The 21,388-nt window shown below is 38.9% G+C and overlaps 1 protein-coding gene across 2 annotated transcripts in view; it reads right to left on the bottom strand.

Moving 5' to 3' along the window:
• The window catches only part of TP53BP2 (tumor protein p53 binding protein 2), a 72,077-nt gene that overhangs the window by 37,249 nt on the left and 13,440 nt on the right, over window positions 1-21,388 (bottom strand). Inside the window, exons 1-2 of one of the 2 annotated variants that reach the window (XM_061625083.1) lie at window positions 5,321-5,425; window positions 3,551-3,698 (exon numbers count right to left, since the gene is read on the bottom strand). In XM_061625083.1, the coding sequence (XP_061481067.1) occupies window positions 3,551-3,698 (148 nt within the window). In that variant the 5' untranslated portion in view covers window positions 5,321-5,425. Of the gene's footprint in view, window positions 1-3,550; window positions 3,699-5,320; window positions 5,426-21,388 lie in introns of those variants that run through there. The other variant, XM_061625082.1, reaches the window with a different exon arrangement.

Below are 21,388 nucleotides of genomic sequence, written 5' to 3'. Positions count from 1 at the left end.
TGGCTTTTACCGTACTGAAGAGTTTTAGATTTTATTTGTATGTATTTTTAACTATGATTCTTACTTTAAATTTCTGTATGTTTTTTAAATCTGCTGGAAATTGTCTAAAGACCACTTGGTATTAGGCAACTAACAAATGAAAACAACAACATAACAAGAGCATTTATAAACCACTTAAAATTTCAAAAACCTCTCAGCTGTGTAGTTTAAACCAAATAATATATCATTAAAAACCAAAAACAACCTAAAACCAATAAAACAGCCATATAAAAGCTTAAACAGAAAATCAGAGGATTCAAACATGTAAAACAGAGACCAACCTTATGGGTCAGGGAAAATCTGAGACATGAACAGACTTCTATGAATAACTGTATCAGAAAAAGTAAAGAATAACTGCTGTACTAATGACTCAACCTGTTCTGTTGTGTCCCTGAGGAAAGCTGACCTAGGTCTGCATGCCAGCACAGCATAGCAAGAGCAATGCCACCCAACTCAAACAGCCATCACTGCTCAATGCAACAAAGAAGCATTGTCTAAAGCTATTAGGAAGGAAAAGTGAAGAAAGCTGAGTAATAGTCTATACCTTGATTCAGGGAATACAAAGAAGTGCATAGCCACTTACTTTATACAATATGCTTCAATAATTATAGTGGCCCTGTGACTCATCACAGCTGTACATATTACTGGGACTTGTTTTAAAATTTTAGATGCATGGTCTGAGGAGGAACAACATCTTAAAGTAGCAAAGCATCTACCATGCTTAGCTTGAGCATGAACTTCTTATATCAATTCTGAAACCATTGCTGTTAATCCACCATGAATAACTGTGGTATTCTACAGATTTTAGGGCTAGAGTCTAGAATTTGCACGGTCCCTTTTCAAACTGAATCTTCCTGATCCTCTTCTCTGAAACAATATGTGAGATAAATGCTTGCATAAGAATTTAAGAAGAGTTCTGCTGGATCAGCCCAACTAATCCAACATTCTGTTGTCATGGTAGCCAACCAGATGCCTATGGAAAGTCCACATGCAGGATATGAGTGCAATTCTTTGTGTCATTTATTTATTCACAATAATATTGTGAAGTAGGCAAGAACACAATTTTACAGAATCGGCATGGGGAACCCCCAGCCCATTGGCCAAATTAAACCTGCCAGGGGTTATAATTTGGCTGGTGACCAGGCCATTTTCAGCAAACTATGGCCACCTGCCCACACCTGATATCATATTTGAAGCCAGGTGTGTGGAAGGTAAGGACACAGCTGCAAGAGAACACTTGAAAGCTTAAAGTATGCTCCTGACTGTTCCTTAAATCCAACCCATGCCTACAATTTGACAAAGATGGGTTCACAGCAAGCTCCTTTGAAAGCAAGCTCTCAGCTCCAATCAGCACTAATAGCAAGCCTCCTTGAAGTTGTTACCTGCTAGGAGGAAGGGCGGGATATAAATAAAATAATAAATAAATAAATAATGACACGGGATGGTTGACAGGTGGGTAGCCCCACCCACCTTCAAAGTGGCCCAGAAGGGGAAGAGACCAGGATATGGCCTGCCAACCAGAAAATGCCAACCCCTCACACAGTGACATGTCCAAGTCTACCAAAACAGGAACATTTGACCCTCTCTTGTGCTACTTTAAAGAGCCATTTTAAAAGTAAATACAAATTCTAGTGAAGGTAGGGTTTAGACTTGCATTAAAGATGTGGGGGAAACTGCTTTCAGTGTCTTGTGGGAAGAATCCCCAAGTCACCAATTTTGCTGAGGTGCTATTGGATTACTCTGGCTCTTACTATGTATGTTTTATAGCTTAACAAAGCTATGATATAGACCACAGGTAGACAAAGCTTTGCAATGCTGTTGCAAGGTGATACAATTAAATTCAAAAGGATTAATCAGCACTTTTGAGAGGTGGAGTCTGGAGGGAAGTTGTTAGCTGTTTTCACCTGTGGCTCCTCATAGTTGCTTGTCTTCCTCACAGGTACTGTGTAACAGCACGCCTTGACAGAGGGTCAGGCCTTTTGGCGCAAGCTGAAGCGCTCTTAGCCTATGACTTCAGTCCAAGACCAGCTGACAAAGGATCAACTTATCTGCTGGCAATTACAGGAATACTCCAGAGTGAGTACGTAAACCGAAAATGTACTTAAAGTGAAGCACTACCTTTTTTCATTTATCGATGCATATACTGCACTGCAATTGTCATATACGGGCATAACTGATGTAAATAACGCATTTATAACTAAAATAAACACAGTAGGCCTTATTTTAAGAAAAAGTTTGTAGTTGGAAACTGACCAGGCGGTGGCGTCACGCCGTTAAGTGTCCGTTCTTGTGAAGCAAGTGTACGTAAATGGGAATGGTGCTACTGTAAATACGTCCGTACTCACAAGTGTCCGTAAAGTGAAGATCCGTATAGCGGGGTATTCCTGTACTTGCTACTGCCACTGTAATAGTCTGCTGTCATTTTACAGTAACATGAAAGCAAGTAATATTAAAACAAAGCTGCACAGTTACAACAGTCATATGAATTCATGTGATGGTTTCATTCAGGGGTTGCCAACCTTTTGAGACCAAAGGGCACATTTTAAATTTTGAGAGTCCTGGGGGCACCAGTCACAAAATGGCTGCCATAGGGGTGTGGTGTAACACAAAATTAAGGAGAGGTCAGGGTGAAACTTTTCCCATAAATGCATTTCCATATTAGAAAAGGCTAGGTCTGTTGTATTTCTGCCTGCCATACAGCTGTTAAAGGCACATGAACCCTGTTTTCCCCCAATGCCAACCCTAAACCAAAGCATAGGCTGCCATCCTATACCCACTTACCTGGAAGTAAACCCCATTAAACACAAAAAAACGTACTTCTGAGTAGACATGTATACCATTGTACTGTAAGTTAACTATACAATGAAATCTTAATTAGTCCCTGGTCTTTAGCTCCTCCAAAGCCGAAGACAGGCCTTAGTCTCTTTGCCAAGTATTCACATTTGCCTTTTGGGGGGGGGGGATCTTTAACATTCACCCACACTTACTGTGGAGTAGTATTTGCAGAAAATAACTCCTAGGCACTACCTAATCTCAGGAAAACCCAGCACAGGAAAGATGCATCCTGGTTGCTAGGGGGAAAAGGCAAACTATGAAGATTTCAAGGATTTTTTTTAAAAAGTGCAGTAAAAGGGAGGGGAAAACAGCAGCTGTTTTTGACCCCAGGGATTCCTATTACCTGATGTTCAAACAACTTAATCACAGCTCTGATTTCATTCATTGGCTAATAACATTGAAAGGCAGGAGCAGCCAAACTGGCTCATTTCACACAACTGGCTTTAAAGAGTACCTGTTCCATAACTTTCCTTCTAGGAGGGCTAGAGACTTACTTTTTTTTAAATGGAAGCTCAGATTCTGGACATACCACTAAAGGCCTGGTGCCATGGTGCCCACAGGGGGACAGATTGGTGACCCCTGCTTTAATTAAAAGTTTAATTAATCATTGTGTAAAAAGAAACTAGAGGGACTTATCTATATGCCAGATAAGTTACAAATGCCACATTTTACTTACCTGAGCCACACCACACTTCAGCTAGGTGGCATTCAGTCTCACCAGGCTCTTTACACAAATCCACTACATCTCTGCAAGTAGTTTCTGGGGTTATTGGCACCTCAGTGAAATGTTGTTCATTGTTACTGAGGTACACCGTAAGAAACATCTGGAAGAGATCAGAGTATTCTGTTAAAATAATTTGTAAGCTACACTGTAGAATTAGTGTTCTTTTCTTATGGAAAAAAATAATTTACTTTTCACCAATATCTTATATCACAACCCCTTGACTTCACATGGAAAATAATGGACAAACGGATAGATTGTAAACACAAAACAAAATAGTCACAAATTAGAGAGTTTCTGTTGTCTTGTCACAGAAATTGGTATGGGTTTTTGGGCATACTCTATGTGCAGTACATAGTGATGTTAACTACCAAATTGTAAACAATGCTCTAAAGGATCAAACAATACTAATAAGTCACTTTTTCCTTTTTTTAATTAAGCAACATGTCCCTCCACCTGTTGAATTGCCAAGCCTGTTCTATCTGAAGATTAACAAATGTAAATACCATGCATGTGCACCATTCTCCACGTACACCAGCACCAAGCCAAAGAGGCAGATCACTTCCTGCTTTTTTATTTTCTTTTGAAAATGTTTTGACTGAAGGCGAGTAGAACTGCTAGTGGAATCTTACTGTACAAAACACAATTACTTGAGTCATGCCATGTCTTGTAAATATTTGAGTTTCACATCCTTAACATATTTTATTTCTGGTTCTCATTGAAATAAGTTTCTACAAGCAGAACCCCCCACTTTAATCCTTTAATTTTCATATTTGTGACAACCTAATGAGAATGGGGGACCCTCTACTACTTGAATAATTTCTCTCTATGAAGCAATGCTGTATGACAGGGGATTACTGGGTATAAAGATTTACAAAGAATTATCCAGACAAAAGGAGCAGCCTGGGATGACTTACATTACTACATCCAAAAAATCATATACTCTTGTATGTAAAAGTACAAATAGCTTTGAAGGCACTAACTCCTGAAAAATCTTTAGAGCTGTTCATGTTTGCATGAATGCAGCTTTGGATAAAGCACAAAGCAGCTTTCTACAAAAGGCTTGCTAGAAGAAATAAAATCTTGACAACTCCACAAATGGAAGTTCAAATAACCAAGAAAAAAAGTTGTTCCTATGTAAGATAATATATTTAAACAGATGATGCCTTACGATCTGAAACTCCCAATTACCTTGTGATATTTACAAAACTGCTGTGATCCACTGAAGACGTCCTAAGCATCTTGATTTCGCTATCGCACAGCCTATTAGCATTCCAAACTTTAAAATTTACAAAAGGTAAAAATCCATGTTAATTATAGAAAGCCATTCTGGAAGCATAGAGTAGTAGTGTTAGTAAGAGCCAATGTTATCTAGCCCAATCTCTGCCCTGAAGTACAACTACTCTGTACCAAAAGCATCCACACCAGATGCCTATAAAGCTACTTAATAGCCTGTAAGAAAACAGATTTCACAACTTCCCAAAAAGCTTTGTTCCAGTTCTGTATTGTTCCTAGTTAGCTAGTGCTTCCTCAGGTTTAAGTGAAATTTACGACCTTGAATCTTAAAATAATTTATTCACCTTGTATCAAAACAATTCCTTTTCAATCTCATTTTTAATACACTACATTGCAGTTTGAGTAATTTTCATCAGACCATCTCTGAAATCTGTTTGAATCAATGATTCTCTTAATTTAAAATCAGAGGATATGTTGTAGTAATCTTACCTAGCTGTTTTAACAAATGGCAAAAGTGATCCTTGAAGCACAACTGAACAAATCCACATACTTTGCAACTGACAGCTTCTTCTGGAAAAATGTTAAAGCATATGTCCAATATTCACATGAAGTAGTTAAGGCCAGGCAAATTGCATCCAACTGTGATCTAACTGGTGACTAAATAATTATGCATGGTTTATTTGCTTCCTGGAGCTACCTTGAACTTTGATATCTGCAATAGCTACCAGGCTCGCTTTCTAGCAGCAAAATATCTTCGACAGGAGTTACTATATTCTACTACTTAGTGTTTCACTTATAGATCAATTAGCAAATATTTTAAAAGAGTTATAAAAAAAACAGACTTCTAGGTCAGGCATGATTTCCCCCACAGACATACCCTTTTCAAATGGGGGGGGGAAGGGAGAGACAGAGAGAATAACTAAGTTATGTAGATTAAGTAGATGGAAAAATGCATTTCCCTGTCTTTTTAAAATTAATTTTAAACTTGCTAACATACAGATTCAGTGAGAAATCATCCCAAGCCATGGCTTGTGATTGGGTAGCAAACTGGATTTAGAAACCATGTTGTGTGCTAAATATGGTTTGGCATTTCTACAAGTTGACAAACCACAGGCATGGCCATTTTTCTGCCTCCAAAGACTGCTGCTCTGAATGAAAGGAATAACACGCAGCTCTAAATCATAGGTGCCTATTTAAATGTTTATAAGTCCAAACCATGGTTTAGCATGATGTCTGAACTAACCTGCTATACACCACTTTTTCATAAGGTGTCAAAATGTTTTACATATCTTCCTAATACTTTTAACAGCTGTGAAAGGTGGACCGATATTATCACCACTGGCAGATGGAGTGGAAAGAAACTGAGATTACCCTAAAGCTACCAAGCAAGTTCATAGCTCAGTTGATATTGAACTAGTAGCTTTCCACTCATAGTATTATTATTATTGTTGTTGTTAGATTTATATCCCGCCCTTCGTCCCAGCAGAAGCCCAGTTGTCAGCACCAGCCCAGTTGTCAGCACCCCAGTTCCTAATATGCCTTGATCCAGGATGAAAAATACAGAATAAATTAAAAATATAATTTTTAACAAACATGCCACATAAGAACATAAGAAGAGCCTGCTGGATCAGGCCAATGGCCCATTTATTGCAGCATCCTGTTCTCACAGTGGCCAACCAGTTGCCCATGGGAAACCCACAAAACCCTGCCACATCATTATAGATATCTACACCTAGAGTTCATAGTTACAGACTGCTGCAAGGGAAATACACAAAATCCTCCTTTACATTATCCCACCCAAACAAAGCTCTTTTTTAAAATTTTTAAGAAACTAAACCAAAAAGCATATTGATTGACCACCACTCCTTCCATGCTCACATCCCTAGTCAGTATAAGCTTGGCATGAGGTCAGGTACAAGACTATTAATCTTTTCAGCAGCAATTGTGGAAGGTACTAGGAACTCAAAGCAAATCTACTTCTGCCAGATCCCTTGCATTTAAGGCTTTTGCTTTTGTATTGCACTGCCTTCTATTTTATTATAAGCAATAACTAAGGGAGTACTGCTGGCATCCATACAATCTTTGACTCAGTGCACCTTGCCATTTTTCCTATACAAGATGTTTTCCAAAATGTGAAAAAATATGCCAGACAAGTATACAAAATTGCCAAAACAGTATTAGAAATGACTGATAAAATTCATTGAGATCTGCATTACTAGTTGATCAGGTTTCTAGAAAAGAAAAATCAATCAACCACTAGCAAAAGAAATTCCTTCCAATGAGTCAAAGAGTTAGAGAAATTGCTGAAGAAAGAATGTACCACAGACTGTTAGAAACGCAAACAAAAAGCAACTGGATTTGGAGGCAGGGAGACGGGGAGCAGCAATAACAGTTTGCATCTTTGAAAAATGGTTTATGGAAGGGATGCAATTTCTGAGTAACTTTAGAGATGTAACTTACACCTTCATTTGTTCTCACATCATCTGTTATACATTTGAATTTAAATCTTGTCTTCACTTCCCTTCAAACACCTGTCTGTATACATACCAATTATACACCTTGCACATCACTACTGAATACAACCCTCTGTAGGGCAGAGCTCTAACACACCCTGAAGCCAGAAGAAGGTGTAACAGGAAAAACAAGTGGGCATAGGAAGTTACTAATTATAATGCAAGACCGCCTACATTAAGTGCATTTACTAGCTACTCGGTACTAAGAGTTATACTAAGAACTCTCAGAAACATGTCAGGTTTCCTAATACTGTTGCCAGATTGCCTGTTACAGGTATAGTATGACCAAGCAACATTTTACTAGTAACATTTTTTCAATCCTGTGCCATGTTTTTATTTTTAACCACTACTGTGCCTCTACTGGAAGGAAGGGCGGGATATAAATCTAATGAATAAATAAATTCCAAATTGATTTCAAACATTCTTTCTACAGTTTGCCAAATATTCACAACCAAAAGATTCATGACAGGGAATATGAATATAAACTGGTAAGAAGAAAAAATTATTTGCCCTGTTAACCACAAATATGTTTGTTATTAATCATTACATTTTTATTTGCCTTTCCTCCAAGGAGCTTAGGAAGCATACAGAGTTCTCCCCCTTCTGTGTTTTATCCTCACAACCACCCTGATGAGGTGGGTTGGGCTGAATGATGGTGACTGAGCCAAAGGCACCCACCAAGTAAGCGTTATGGCCAAGTGGGGATGTAAACTAGGGTCTCTTCCACACCCTTGTCCAATACTCATATGCATTTTAAAGTGTGTAGGCTCCCCTTTTAGCCATCATCAAACAAAGTAGGGACAATCTTCAGGTCTTCTAGTTTATTCAATTATATTTTGTTAATAATTTAGAATTTGAATTATATGCTCATCTAGTTTTCAATGTCCTTTTTCTGAGTCATCTAACTAAAGACTCATAATTCCTGTGTGTGTGTTTGGAAGGACTCTGTGTGTTGCTGCAGCTGTTTCCATTTACCTACAACTCTGCCATACTTTTTTGTCTTCTGCTCCAGGTATATGAAGGGGAGGGGCTCCCTGAGGCAGCGACTTGGTCCGTGCCTTGGCATCGCACTTGGAGTAGTCTTGGAGAAAGAAGACAACAGAAGAATTGTTCATAATGATACTGTTTACAGAAGATGGAGGTCAGGTGGGGAGAAGCACAATGGGAAATTAAGAGAACACTTGACCTCCACGATATCCTTATGATGAAGACAAAAGAGGTGATGCCAAGAATAAGATATGTGTAACATTCATGGAAATTTTTAGATATATTTTTTATAATGGTTGCATTCTTTCTTTTTGTTTTGTATATGATTCATTTTGTTCTCATGTTATGTATATTGTTTAGAGATTTATTGTTTAGATATGTTTACTTAAAATGTGAACTATTGTTTTTTATTATGTAGAATTTATACTTTTTTTTATGTTGTAAACCGCCCAGACAGCTTCGGCTATGAGGCGGTATACAAATGTAGTAAGTAAATAAATAAATAATAAAATAATTCCTGATACAAATACACTGATTAAGTAACTCCAAATTATGCAGGAAAGCAGAACAGACCTTTCCTATCCCAGGGTCCAATTCAAAGCAGAACCTTTGTATTGGAAACATCCTCCAAAACAAAGAAAAAGGAGAATAAAAACAAAATCACCTTTTACATTTTGTGGTCAGGCAAAGAAGATTAACTTAGCCACAAAAATACTAAAATGCAGAGTGAAAACACTTCTTTCACTCGGCCCCTCAAACAAAGAGTACATAGAAAGTATTATTTTCAAAACTGAGAAACTGTTTTCCTTACACTGTGACAAAGGTGTAAGTTTTTTTTGAAAGGCACAGCATTGAGAAAGAAAGAAATACAGGGGAAGCACCATCAAAAGCTTCTTTAAATGCAGTAGGTATCATCTCTTCACACACACAGACAAAACCTAGCCACACAATTAACTTCACAACACACGTCAAGGACATATCATATAAAGCAGCACAACAGACATCTACAGACATGCTTTTCCTATGCAAAAGTGGTATCTGTACAACCAGTCTTTTGTGAAGCAGTCGCACAGAAAGTTCTAGTAAAAAAGCTGGCGTGGTTTATATCTTTCAGTAATCTGAGCTTCAGTGGTGTAAAGCTACACTTCAAATTGGTATGTTTAAGCCACCAAAAGCTGGTTTTTAAAGGCAGTATTTTGAAATGCCCTCTAAAGATTACAATATGTGCAAAAAAGAATGATTGTCTCAAAGTCAGATATATTAAATACTGATAAACAGAGCTAGCATCACCTAAAGTCATTGTCCTGTGCTATTTGACTAACAACATTCAATTCTATATAACTACTCTTTTCCACAGATTGCATACCTTCATTTCAGAAAAAATGGCATGGACAATAGCCAATTTTTTGACACCATAAAGGGCTTCATTCATATTTTCCAACAAGAACGCAAGTTATTTAAAGTTGAGTGGGAGGAAACAGTAGAAACCTAGCAATTAAGTTGTTATAAAAATTATACAGCCACACTTCAACAGCCAAACATTTCCAAAGTCTTTACCAATTCAGGACCCATTTAAAGCTACTGTTTTCAAGTATTACTCATTTTACCAGTTCCCAGAAAACACAGATGTAACATTTTCACAGGCAGCTAAGTCAACAGCTAAAATGTTTCTCTCATTTCTGCTAATTTTACTACAGCTTTCTGAATGACAAAAGGCTGCTGGTACAACAACAGGTTTTTAATCTTCCAATATACAGCATTCCATACTAGTTGGCAAACACTGCTTTCAAATGACAGCAGAGCTGAGGAAAACCCAGCTCTGCTATAGTTCAAGGAAAATGTTATTACACACCTTGCAAGGCCAATAAGTAATTAAATAGTATTCAACTGTTCAATTCTAGCATACCTGAATATTCACTGTGCCTAGAGACCAAGAGACACTAAAACCAACCTACCAAAAATATTTTTCACACATTATTACTACCTTATATTATTTCATAAGTAATCGCTCACTGCACTAGGGCAAGACGTAATAGTAAGAGAAATATGGATTTACCTATATCTATGGCTGATGGTCAGCATATGGTTCTTCTGCCTTCTCAGTTACTGCAGACATGCTGCTCTGGCATTTAGCCACAAACGTGAGAAAGGAAGTTATGATGCATAGTAGGTGGAGTAGAATAGGAAATGCAGCATAATTGACAATTATGTTGGGACTGAATAAGATGGGAGCCTTTCCCCCTTTATATGTCCTGCAGGAAAGCATAAAACCCTAGATCTTTTACCACCTTGGGGCATTGTGTGTCCATCGGTTAAATAACTTATCCACAAGTTGTCATTAAGGTTGTCTTTGACCATAAGAAATAATCTTTGTCTTCTAACATTCAAGAGAATAGTGCAGACACCCAAAACACAGCACACTGTGAGAACTTGTCTTTTAAGAGTGGAAAATGCAGAGAAAACTCAATGTTTTTGATAAAATACAGTAAGAAAAACACTTATGAACATTTTGATTTTTGTTATGTTAAGTTGCTCACAATCAGCCCACTTATGAATCATCATCCGTTCCCATATATCAAGCCATAAACTATAAACCTCATCTCCACAGCAGTGTATTCATACTTTTTAAAAAAGACTGCAAAACAGCAAGATGTGGTCACACCTCATCATCACAACTTCCAAGACAGAAAATTTCCTGAGAAATCTTCTCTACTTGGAAAAAAAAATCCTTGCTAACGAAGTTGCTATAGCAATGTGGTGCCAATTATCTTGCAAGTTCTTTCTGCTATTTCAGGTTATTGAAGGCTGCTAATTGGGAAATACTTACCAATGCTAACACAGGTAAGATGCTCTTTACTTTCACTTAATATAAGAAAGTAACACTAGGGAATATGGATCCAGCAAAACTACTGATTAATATAGTACTAACCACGCTCAAGTTGGATCAAATAAAAATATCTAAATACAACACACAGTAGGAAAGCTTTATGAGTAATCAAGGTTTCTGAAGTTACACTTACAGTTAAACAGCCAGCAGCCACAGGAGTAGGAGGATAACAAAATACAAAAATATGTTTGGAGATTATCCATTTTTACCTCGCCCTTCAAGTGAGTTCCTGGGTCTGCTTACAAATTCAGAATATACAATAACAATGCAACAAACCAACTAAAATGCAACTATAACACCAGCAAAATCTAAAAATGACAAAAAACCAAAATAAACTGATATTAAAAAGGTCTGGTGCCAAAATGAAAACAAAGTAGGCATCAGGCAAGCCTCCCCAGGAAGATCATTCCATAAATTGGAGGAGCCCAGCTGAAATGCCCTTTTCCCCACTACTCCTCAGATGGTAGGGGCATCCAAAGGGCCTCTGTTGAAGATCCTGGCAAACAAGCACATGGTCCCAAGCCATGAAGGGTTTCAAAGATGACACCAGCATTTTGAGTTGTGCCTGGAAATGGATCAAGAGCCCAAGCAGTGACATAAAATGATCAAAATGCCTAGTACCATTTAGCAACCTGGCAGCTGTATATTTTGAACCAACTGCAGTTTCCAAATCATTTTCAGAAACAGCCCCATCTAAATCCTATTCTGAACTACTGTAACAAGATTACAGACAGTTGAAACCAGGCCCTCTGTCCAGGAAGGACCACAGCTGGAGTAAATCTAAAGACACCCTCCCCCCCCCCAAAAAAAAGACAGGATGGGCAGCATATGTACTGTAATAACACCACAGTGGCACTCATACTTTGGACTAATATGCAGTGCACTTGCCAAAACATTTGGCCATCGTTACAGCAACCTGGAAGGGCTGTACATGCAAACTAATGTTGTCAAGCATTCTTCTAAGGAGGTCCCACATTCTATAAGTCAAGCTTATACAGGCATATCCCGCTTAACGTTGCTTCACTTAACGTTGCCTTGCTATAACGTACATGCTCCATACGTCCCCATACCCCGCTTAACGTTCGCGCGCTTCGCAATAACGTACGTTTTATTGGCATGATGCCGCTGCCATCTAGTGGTGATTGCGTGTAGTACAAGTGAAGACAATTGCTTCACTTAAAGTAGATTTTCATTTATTTAAAGTATACTCTCCGGTCCCATTGCAAACGTTAAAGCGGGGTATGCCTGTATTAAGTTTAAAAACAAGCTTTCCTTTTCAGCTGTTGCATACACATCCAAGAAAACACCTGTTCTTGATATGGTTCTCATTCTCATGAAGATACTAATTTTGCTGGATTACAGTCACAACTTTATAACTGGTCCTTGAATTGCATGCAGACATAAACATCAGAGCTCTAGTAAGACGATACCTCAGCACTAGACTATATGTCAAAGTGACTTGGACCACCAACACTCATAACATCATTCTTTAAAGTCAATGACCGCACAGATTCTCATGATACTCAATTTCCAAACAATTTTATAAAACATTTAATATCACATTTCAAGTGTTTGCCAGATATAATAGCAGATGCCACCTCACACTTCCCCATACAATAAAAATGGCTATGTCCTGAACAGTCTCCTTAGGGTGCTCCACATAGAATGAATGTAATTTAACCTGGATGTTATGAGGGCCTGGATAACTGTGGCATAGTTATGCTTTTTCCAAGAATAGTTACAGGTGGTATAAAAGTGATTTGTTCTATGGATGACACTTGCATATGCGTCTACAAAGTCAGATATAATAGCACCCAAATCAGCAGACCTGATCCTTAATGGCAAGGATGGCTACAACTTCCATCACCCCTGACCCACTTACCACGCTGGGGTTGATGGAAGCTGTGGTCTGACAACATCTGGAAGGCCATAGGTTAGCAACCCCCTACTTTAGGGCATCTGAAACAACATTCAAAACCCTATATCCTGGCCAACTATCATCAGCAGGCACTATTTGATCTTATCTGAATTAAGCTTCAGTTTCTCGGCCCTCCTCCTGGTAAACACTGAACATCTGAAGGACACCAGTCTGGCTATCCCTGCTTTACCTCTTCGGCCTTTCAGGGGCAACCATTAAGCTCATCATAGGAAGGTTAAATTGCCCTAGAACTTGAGAGATTAGGTTTTGTCACCAAAATTTGGATTTATGCCTCATTTCACACTCAATACTCACACACACATGCTGCACCAAAGATTCAGTCCTTTTGATTTTATTCATAGCGGACCCCATACTCCCTTCCATACCTGATACGCTGTCAAAAATGCACACCGTCAGTATTCAAAAATCAAAACCATTTTCAAACAATGAAGTCAGCAGAAATATATTTATTACGAAAATTGTGCAACTCTGCTAATGCACCAACATACAGAAGGAAATAAAATTGCCACCTCTACCATTTTAGGTTTGCACAATTTGTTAAAGTTTAAGCCCTTTAAAATGACATCACTGCAAAAATGGAGTTGTGAATACAGCAACCTTAAAGTTCAATTGTTTAGCTTCTCATTTCTTGCATAAGATACATAAACCAATGTTGTATTGTATTTTTGTTTAAAATAGGTCCCACGGTGATGCTGCTCCCATCCCATCAGGATTAGAAGTGATGTTATGCAAGGCCAGTGGATGGCTAGACTCCAGCAAGATGGTATTCAGAGAGAGGATCTAAGGGATGCTATTGTGTGGGAAACTCAATTTCTGGGAGCACACATACATACAATGAAAAAAAGAAAAAAGAAATTCAATGTTCTTTATCCTAGAATTAGTTCAAATGTTAACACTACTAAACTAGGAGTAACTCAGTGTAGAAAACTTGACAACTGTAAACAATGCAAAATAAGTAACTGGGGTGAATTATGTGAAGCCTCCATACTTCCCAAGTGCCTGTGGCATGCCATGTACAGGTCACATAGCAAATTGTTTACAAATGTTATACCTTCCATGTGAAGCATTTCCATGCTGAAGCTTTACTCATGAGTAAAATAGTAGAATATGACATTCCATCCCAGTTAGTTCTTACAGACTTCTCACCAGGTTGCTTTGTGATTGAAACGGCAATGTTACTCTGCATTGCGTGCAAACTTAAGGTATACAGAAGAAATGGAAACTACCCTACTTGATGCTCATCTTGTTGCAGGCTAGCTGACACCAGTAACTCTGTGCTGTGGCAGGTTTCTAAACAGATTTGTGCTAAAGGCAAGAAAACACATTTCCCCATGCAATTCCCGTACCCAAAGACAGAAAGGACAGAGCTTGTTATATAGTGAGGATATAGCACCAGAAAGTGAGAGGTAACTGGAAGCAGAAGGCATCAGGGAACAGATCATTTATTTATTTGAAATATTTCACAGCCACCCTTTATCAAATGATTCCAGCGAGCTGTAACAAAAGTGTGAACAAAGTGATTCATACAACATATGAATATGATCTAAATAAAAACCAACCACCAAGATAAAAGGCAAGCAAAATGAGCAAAGGAGGTAGCTCCAACTAAAATACAACCTAAATGCTGATGCAATAGGAAGATCTTAACCTAGCATTGAAAAGATTATAATGGCAGCACATTTCAACACTGGTGCACCACTACACAAAAAGTCCTCTTTTGTGACTATATAATGGGGAATTTTATATATCCACACATATAATCATAGATATTAGAAGGTATATGTTTTCAAATCACAAGGAATTAAGCATAGGCCTGCAGGCCTGTTGAAACCCTAAGATGCAGTCTCACAGAGAACCCTAAAAATCCATAGACCTCAGAATCAGACCTGTGAGTAAGGGCCTACGGAAGCAGGCAAAGTAAACTCAGTTTGAACTCTTGTGTTCTTGCCAGAACTTGGCCGGTGTGCGACTGACATATATTAATTAGTGTATTGTTTTATATTAATTAGTGTATTGTTTAAACCCAATCAGCATTTAACCGGTGTAATCTGCGATTGATATATTATATTGTTTTGATCCTGGGAAATGGTTTCTTGTGTACAGCAAGGACGCTGACTAGGGGAAAAATCCTGTAACAAGAATCAAAGTTTTAATGACATACATATGTATTTTTTAATGAAAGTTTTAATGTTGAGATTTAACAATGATTTCTAAAATAACCCAGTATGTTAAATTGTAATACAACTTTATAAGTGAGTTTTCATTGAGAAAAAGGTACTCTGAGGTGGCCTGCCTCTTCTATTCCTCTGAGGCTGAGAGATGCTAGTTAGCCACAGTCACCCAGTCCTTTTCCCTAGACTGTGTGGTCTTCAAACGTAGCTCAGTGTTTTAAACATAATCCTCTCTCGTAAGTTATGTATTTTATAAGCTAGGAGTGGGATTTCTAAGAACATATAAGACCCCTATAGCTATTAAAACCTGTGATGCTCATGAAATTTCAGCTACCCTGAGCTGAGGTAAAACCCAAGCAGGTGTACCTGAGTCAGCCTTACCCATCAGCAACAACGGATGTACTGGGTGAGCTTGAAGGCGCATTCACAATAGTAACTGGTTTCAACTGGCCTAAAAGAGTATTAGTCAAGGGGACAGCAAAACAATGGTGGTATTAGTAAGATGGACAGAATATTGGAATCAGTAGAATTACCTAATGCTTTCTAATTGGTTTAGAACAATTGCAGGAAGGAGGAACTGTGATGTTATGTGGGAAGGAACTTGTGGGATTGGTGAACTAATGTCACATGCTGCATCTGTACTGCTTAAAAGAGCTTGCACACAGTGCCTCAGTGCAGTCTCTCCTGGATGTTTCTGGGAGGCTGACCCTGCATATGCTTGTAAAGAATAAAGGCCTACCTTTTTGCTCCAATCCTGTGTCTTCAAATTTCTTCAAGGACCCCTAGTAAAGATCCCATAGGAGAAAATTCTCCATCATAAGATACCTCTGTTAAAGAAGGTACTTTGGAGAAGGGCCTCTGCAGGAGATCTTAAGATACAACTGGCAAGCTGGTATGATAAAGTGATACAGGAAATTCTTTTTTTTTAAAGTGTGTTTTGAAGAGAAATTTGAAATCAGAGACAGGCATGGCCTGACATCTGAAAAGGAAGCACACAGGTAGAAGTGGAAGAAGATGAAAAAACAAGTGAATAACCTATAACTTTTTGAAGGGTTAAGGGAGACAGGCAAAATTAGTAAACGAAAGGGTGAGGAGCTACAGAATACATGTTCTAAGTTTGAGACTAGAAACATGTGACAACTGATATAAAAGTTAGGATTTATGGCTCGGAACCTCATCTGCAGGAGTGGTGGGCAGATAAAGATAGCCCACAGAGACTGATGGAATCCAATGGATTCCTGAATGTTTGGGGGGGGGTTTCTAGCAGATCGAGCAAGTGACCTTGTTGAAGCCCTTGTCACACTGTAGAACAACGAGACATTGCATTTTGCACTTTGATACACTAATGAAGCAAGGGCAATGAAACAGGCCGGACAAAAGCGCAAGTGGCAAAAAACATGTTGTGAAGCTGACTGGGCATGCATGAAACAACATAACTATGCCTACTCTGTGGCGGTGAGGAAGGCCTACTTCTCTGCCTCCATCGCATCAAGTAACCATCTAGTGGAACTTTTTTGTGTTATCTAGACTAAGATGTATCCAGACTAAAATGCATCCAGACTCAGAGGAAGGTAATGGTAAACCACCTCTGAATACCTTTTACCACGAAAATCCTATCAAATAGACAATCCAAAATGCAACATAAGATAGTGCTGGAAGATGAGACCCCCAGGTCAGATAGCGCTCAGCGAGCTACTGGGGAAGAACAATGGACAAGTATGAGTGGCACTGTGATTAATTATGCAACTGGGTCAAAGCCGAATAGAAGCCCAGAGGCTGATGCACATAGATGCGAAAGGAGAGTCCTGAGTTGTACAACGTACACAGTAGGAACATGGAATGTGAGAAGCATGAACCAGGAAAAGTTAGAAATTGTCAAGCAAGAAATGGAACATATCAACATTACAATACTTGGCGTGAGTGAATTAAAATGGATGGGAATGGGATATTTTCAATCAGGCAACTACAAAATATTCTATGAAGGAAATGAGAAATTAAGAAGAAATGGGGTTGCTCTAATATTGAAAAGTGATGTAGCAAAAGCAATTAGGAGCTATAACGCAAGGTCTGAGTGAGCGATATCAATGAGATTTAACAGGAAACCTATCAACATAACCATCATTCAAGTCTATGCTCCAACAGCAAACACAGAAGTGAAAATGGAGAGATTTTACACAGAAGTACAGGAAGAAATTGATCACACACCAAAACAAGATGTGCTGATAATCATGGGGGACTGGAACACAGAAGTAGTAGAAATTGTGGGGAAATGGGGCTTAGGAGATAGAAATGAAGCAGGAGGAAGACACTGAATTCTGTGAAGCCAATAATTTGTTTCTGTGAAAACAAGACCAGGAATAGGCTGTGGTACGTACAGATCATGAACTGGTCATATTGAAAATCAGAGTTAATCTAAAGAAGAAGAACAAAGCAATCATAATGCCAAAATACAATTTAAATAACATCCCAGAAGAATATAAAGATTAAATAAGGAACAGACTTGAGGCTTTAAACTTAGCTAATAGAGAACCAGAAGAAGTATGGATTGACGTCACAGACAGTATCAGGGAAGAACGCAAAAAGACAATACCTCTAGTTAAAAAGAGAAAAACCTCAATGGATGACTGAAGAAACTCTTAAAAATGGGTAAAGATAGAAGGAAAGCAAAAGGAGATAGAAACACGGTTAGAACCCTAAATGCAACAATACAGTGACGAGTATGGAGGGACAAAGAACTATTACAACAGTTATTGCATAGAAATAGAAGAGGATAATAAAAAAGGTAGGACAAGAGCCCTATTCCAAAAGTTTAGAGAAATGAAAGGGAAATTTAAACCAAGAGTGGGGATGTGGAATAATCAATAGGGGAACAGACTGACTGACCAAGAGAAAATAAAAAGGAGATGGAAGCAATACACTGAAGAATTGTATAAAAGAGATGCAAGGATGACAGATTCATTTACGGACGAATCATATGATGAAGAACCAGAAATGTTAGAATGTGAGGTGAAAGCTGCTCTTAAAATACTTGGAAGAAACAAATCACCAGGAATAGATGGCATACCAATAGAGTTGCTACAAGTTCCTGAGACAGAATTTCTCCAAATTTTGACAAACGTTTGTCAACAAATATGAAAAATAAAACAATGGCCCGCAGACCGGAAGCATGCAATATACATCCCAATTCCAAAGAAAGAGGATCCTAGAGAATTCAATAATTATTGAACTATTGCCTTAATATCCCATGAAAGTAAAGTAATGCTCAAGATTCTAAAACAAAGGCTCTTACCATATATGGAATGAGAAATGCCAAATGTCCAAGCTGGATTTAGAAAGGGAAGAGGTACCACAGATTATATCGCAAACATATGTTGGATAATGGAACGAGCAAGGAATTTCAGAAGGAAATCACCCTGTGCTTTATAGATTACAGCAAAGTCTTTGATTGTGTAGATCACGAAAGAATATGGAGTGCTTTAAAAGAAATAGGGGTGCCACAGCATCTGATTGTCCTGATGTGCAACCTATACTCTGGACAAGAGGCTACTGATTGGTTCCCCATCAGAAAGGATGTGAGACAGGGGTGTATTTTATCACCCTATTTGTTTAATCTATATGCAGAACATATCATATCGAAAGCAGGATTGGACCAAGATGAAGGAGGTGTGAAAATTGGAGCGAGAAATAGCAATAATTTAAGATATGCAGAAGATACCATACTACTAGCAGAAACCAGTAATGATGTCAAATGAACGCTGTTGAAAGTTCAAGAGGAAAGCACAAAAGCAGGACTGCAGCAGAACATCAAGAAGACTAAGTAATGACAACAGAAGATTTATATAACTTCAAAGTTGATAATGAGGACACTGAACTTGTCAAGGATTATCAATACCTTGGCATAATCTTTAACCAAAATGGAAACCATAGTGAAGAAATTAGAAGAAGGCTGGGACTGGGGAGGGAAGCTATGAGAGAACTAGAAAAGGTCCTCAAATGCAAAGATGTATTACTGAACACTAAAGTCAGGATCATTCAGACCATGGTATTTCCGATCTCTATGTATGGATGTGAAAATTGGACAGTGAAGAAAGTAGATAAGAGAAATATTAACTCATTTGAAATGTGGTGTTGGAGGAAAGCTTTGCGGATACCATGGACTGCAAAAAAGTCAAATAATTGGGTGTTTGAACAAATTAAACCAGAGTTATCATTAGAAGCTAAAATGATGAAACTGAGGTTATCATACTATGGACACATAATGAGAAGACATGATTCAATAGAAAATACAGTAATGCTGGGGGAAACAGAAGGGAGCAGAAAAAGAGGAAGGCCAAACAAGAGATCGATTGATTCCATAAAGGAAGCCACAGACCTGAACAAGATCTGAACAGGGTGGTTTATAACAGATGCTGTTGGAGGTTGCTGATTAATAGGGTCACCATAAGTTGTAATCAGGGCTGTGGAGTCAGAAGCAATTTTGGGAGGAGTCAGAGTCGGTAGAAATGTACCGACTCCGACTTCCAAATAAACTTTGATTGACAAGAAGCAATTTTGGGTGGAGTCAGAGTCGGACAGTAGAAAAATAGAGGAGTTGGAGTCGAAGGTTTGGTGTACCGACTCCACAGCCCTGGTTGTAATTAACTTGAAAGCACATAACACACAAACACACAGAGTCTGTTAACATCTACTCCAGAAAATTGAGTTTTAGACCCTTTGGAAGCCTGCTGTGAATTGCTTGTAAGGCACTTCAAATGTAAAGTTGCTTGCCTCTGCAGCAATCTTGACACCCCATCCACATTTACTGAATTCACCAGTGAGGTGTCCAGTGCAATGTCTGCTGCAACTTCTTGGGATCAGTTTCAGTTGATACAGCCTGATGGCCTGCATCATTTGCTTGTGACGATGCGACCAGCAATGAGTCTTCTCAACCCTTGCTCTTCTTGGTTTTTTAAAGCTTACCAAGGGGGTTTGACCAAGTGGATCCAGGGTGTTGTCAATGTGTCTTTGTGAGAGCAAGTGGTCCCAAGCTGCCCTGAAAGAGGCAGTGATTCAACTGCTCCTGAAAAAATCCACCCTGGACTCATTGGTTTATGACAACTGCCACCCAGTTGCAAATACGCAACTTTTAGGGATGGTGGTCAAAAGGGTTGTGGTACAGCAACTGAAGTACTCTTGGATAAAACATGTAATCTGGTTATGGAACTAGATCGGCCTTGGTCTCCCCGATGGATGGCCTTTACCCAAAGAAGAGATTCTTCCTTGATCTCTCAGCAGTTTTTGATACCACTGACCATGACATCCTTCTGAGCTGACTTGGTGAGATTTGTATTGGAGGCACTGTTTTACAGTGTTTACCCAAAGAACAGATTCTTCCTTGATCTCTCAGCAGTTTTTGATACTACTGACCATGACATCCTTCTGAGCTGACTTGGTGAGATCTGTATTGGAGGCACTGTTTTACAGTGTTTCTGATTCTATATCTAGGGTTGGTTTCAGAGAGAAAAACATTGGGTAATTGTCTCTCAGCCCCCCTGGCAGTTGTGCTGTGGGGTGCCAAAAGATACCATCTTGTCTCCCATGCCATTTAACTTCTAAATGAAGTTGTTGGGAGCGGTCATTAGGAGATTTTGCATGAGGTGTCAGCAGTACACTGATGATACCCAGTTCTATTTCTCTATAACATCTGAACTGAGAGAGGCCATGCAAGCCCTGGACCAGTGCCTGGACTCGGTGGTGGGCTGGATGAGGGCCAATAAACTGAGTCTGAATCCTAGCAAGATGGAAGCACTGTGAGTTGGTGGTTCCCAAGTTCAGATAATAGGTCAGTTGCCTGCTTTGGATAGGGTTGTATTCCCTCTGAAAGAGCAGGTTCGTAGTCTGGAGGTGTTCCTGGATCCATCTTTGTCGCTAGAGGCTCAGGTGACCTCAGTGGCTAGGAGTGCCTTTTACCAGCTTCTGCTGGTAAGATAGCTGCAGCCATTTCTAGACCTGGATAGCCTGACCACTATTGTCCATGTACTGGTAACCTCCAGGCTGGATTACTGTAATGCACTCTATGTG

This window comes from Rhineura floridana, chromosome 4 (genome assembly GCF_030035675.1).
Source record: "Rhineura floridana isolate rRhiFlo1 chromosome 4, rRhiFlo1.hap2, whole genome shotgun sequence".
NCBI classification, from domain to species: domain Eukaryota; kingdom Metazoa; phylum Chordata; class Lepidosauria; order Squamata; family Rhineuridae; genus Rhineura; species Rhineura floridana.
The sequence above is the reverse complement of the archived record's forward strand: the minus strand, read 5'-3'. Positions and strand labels throughout refer to the sequence as shown.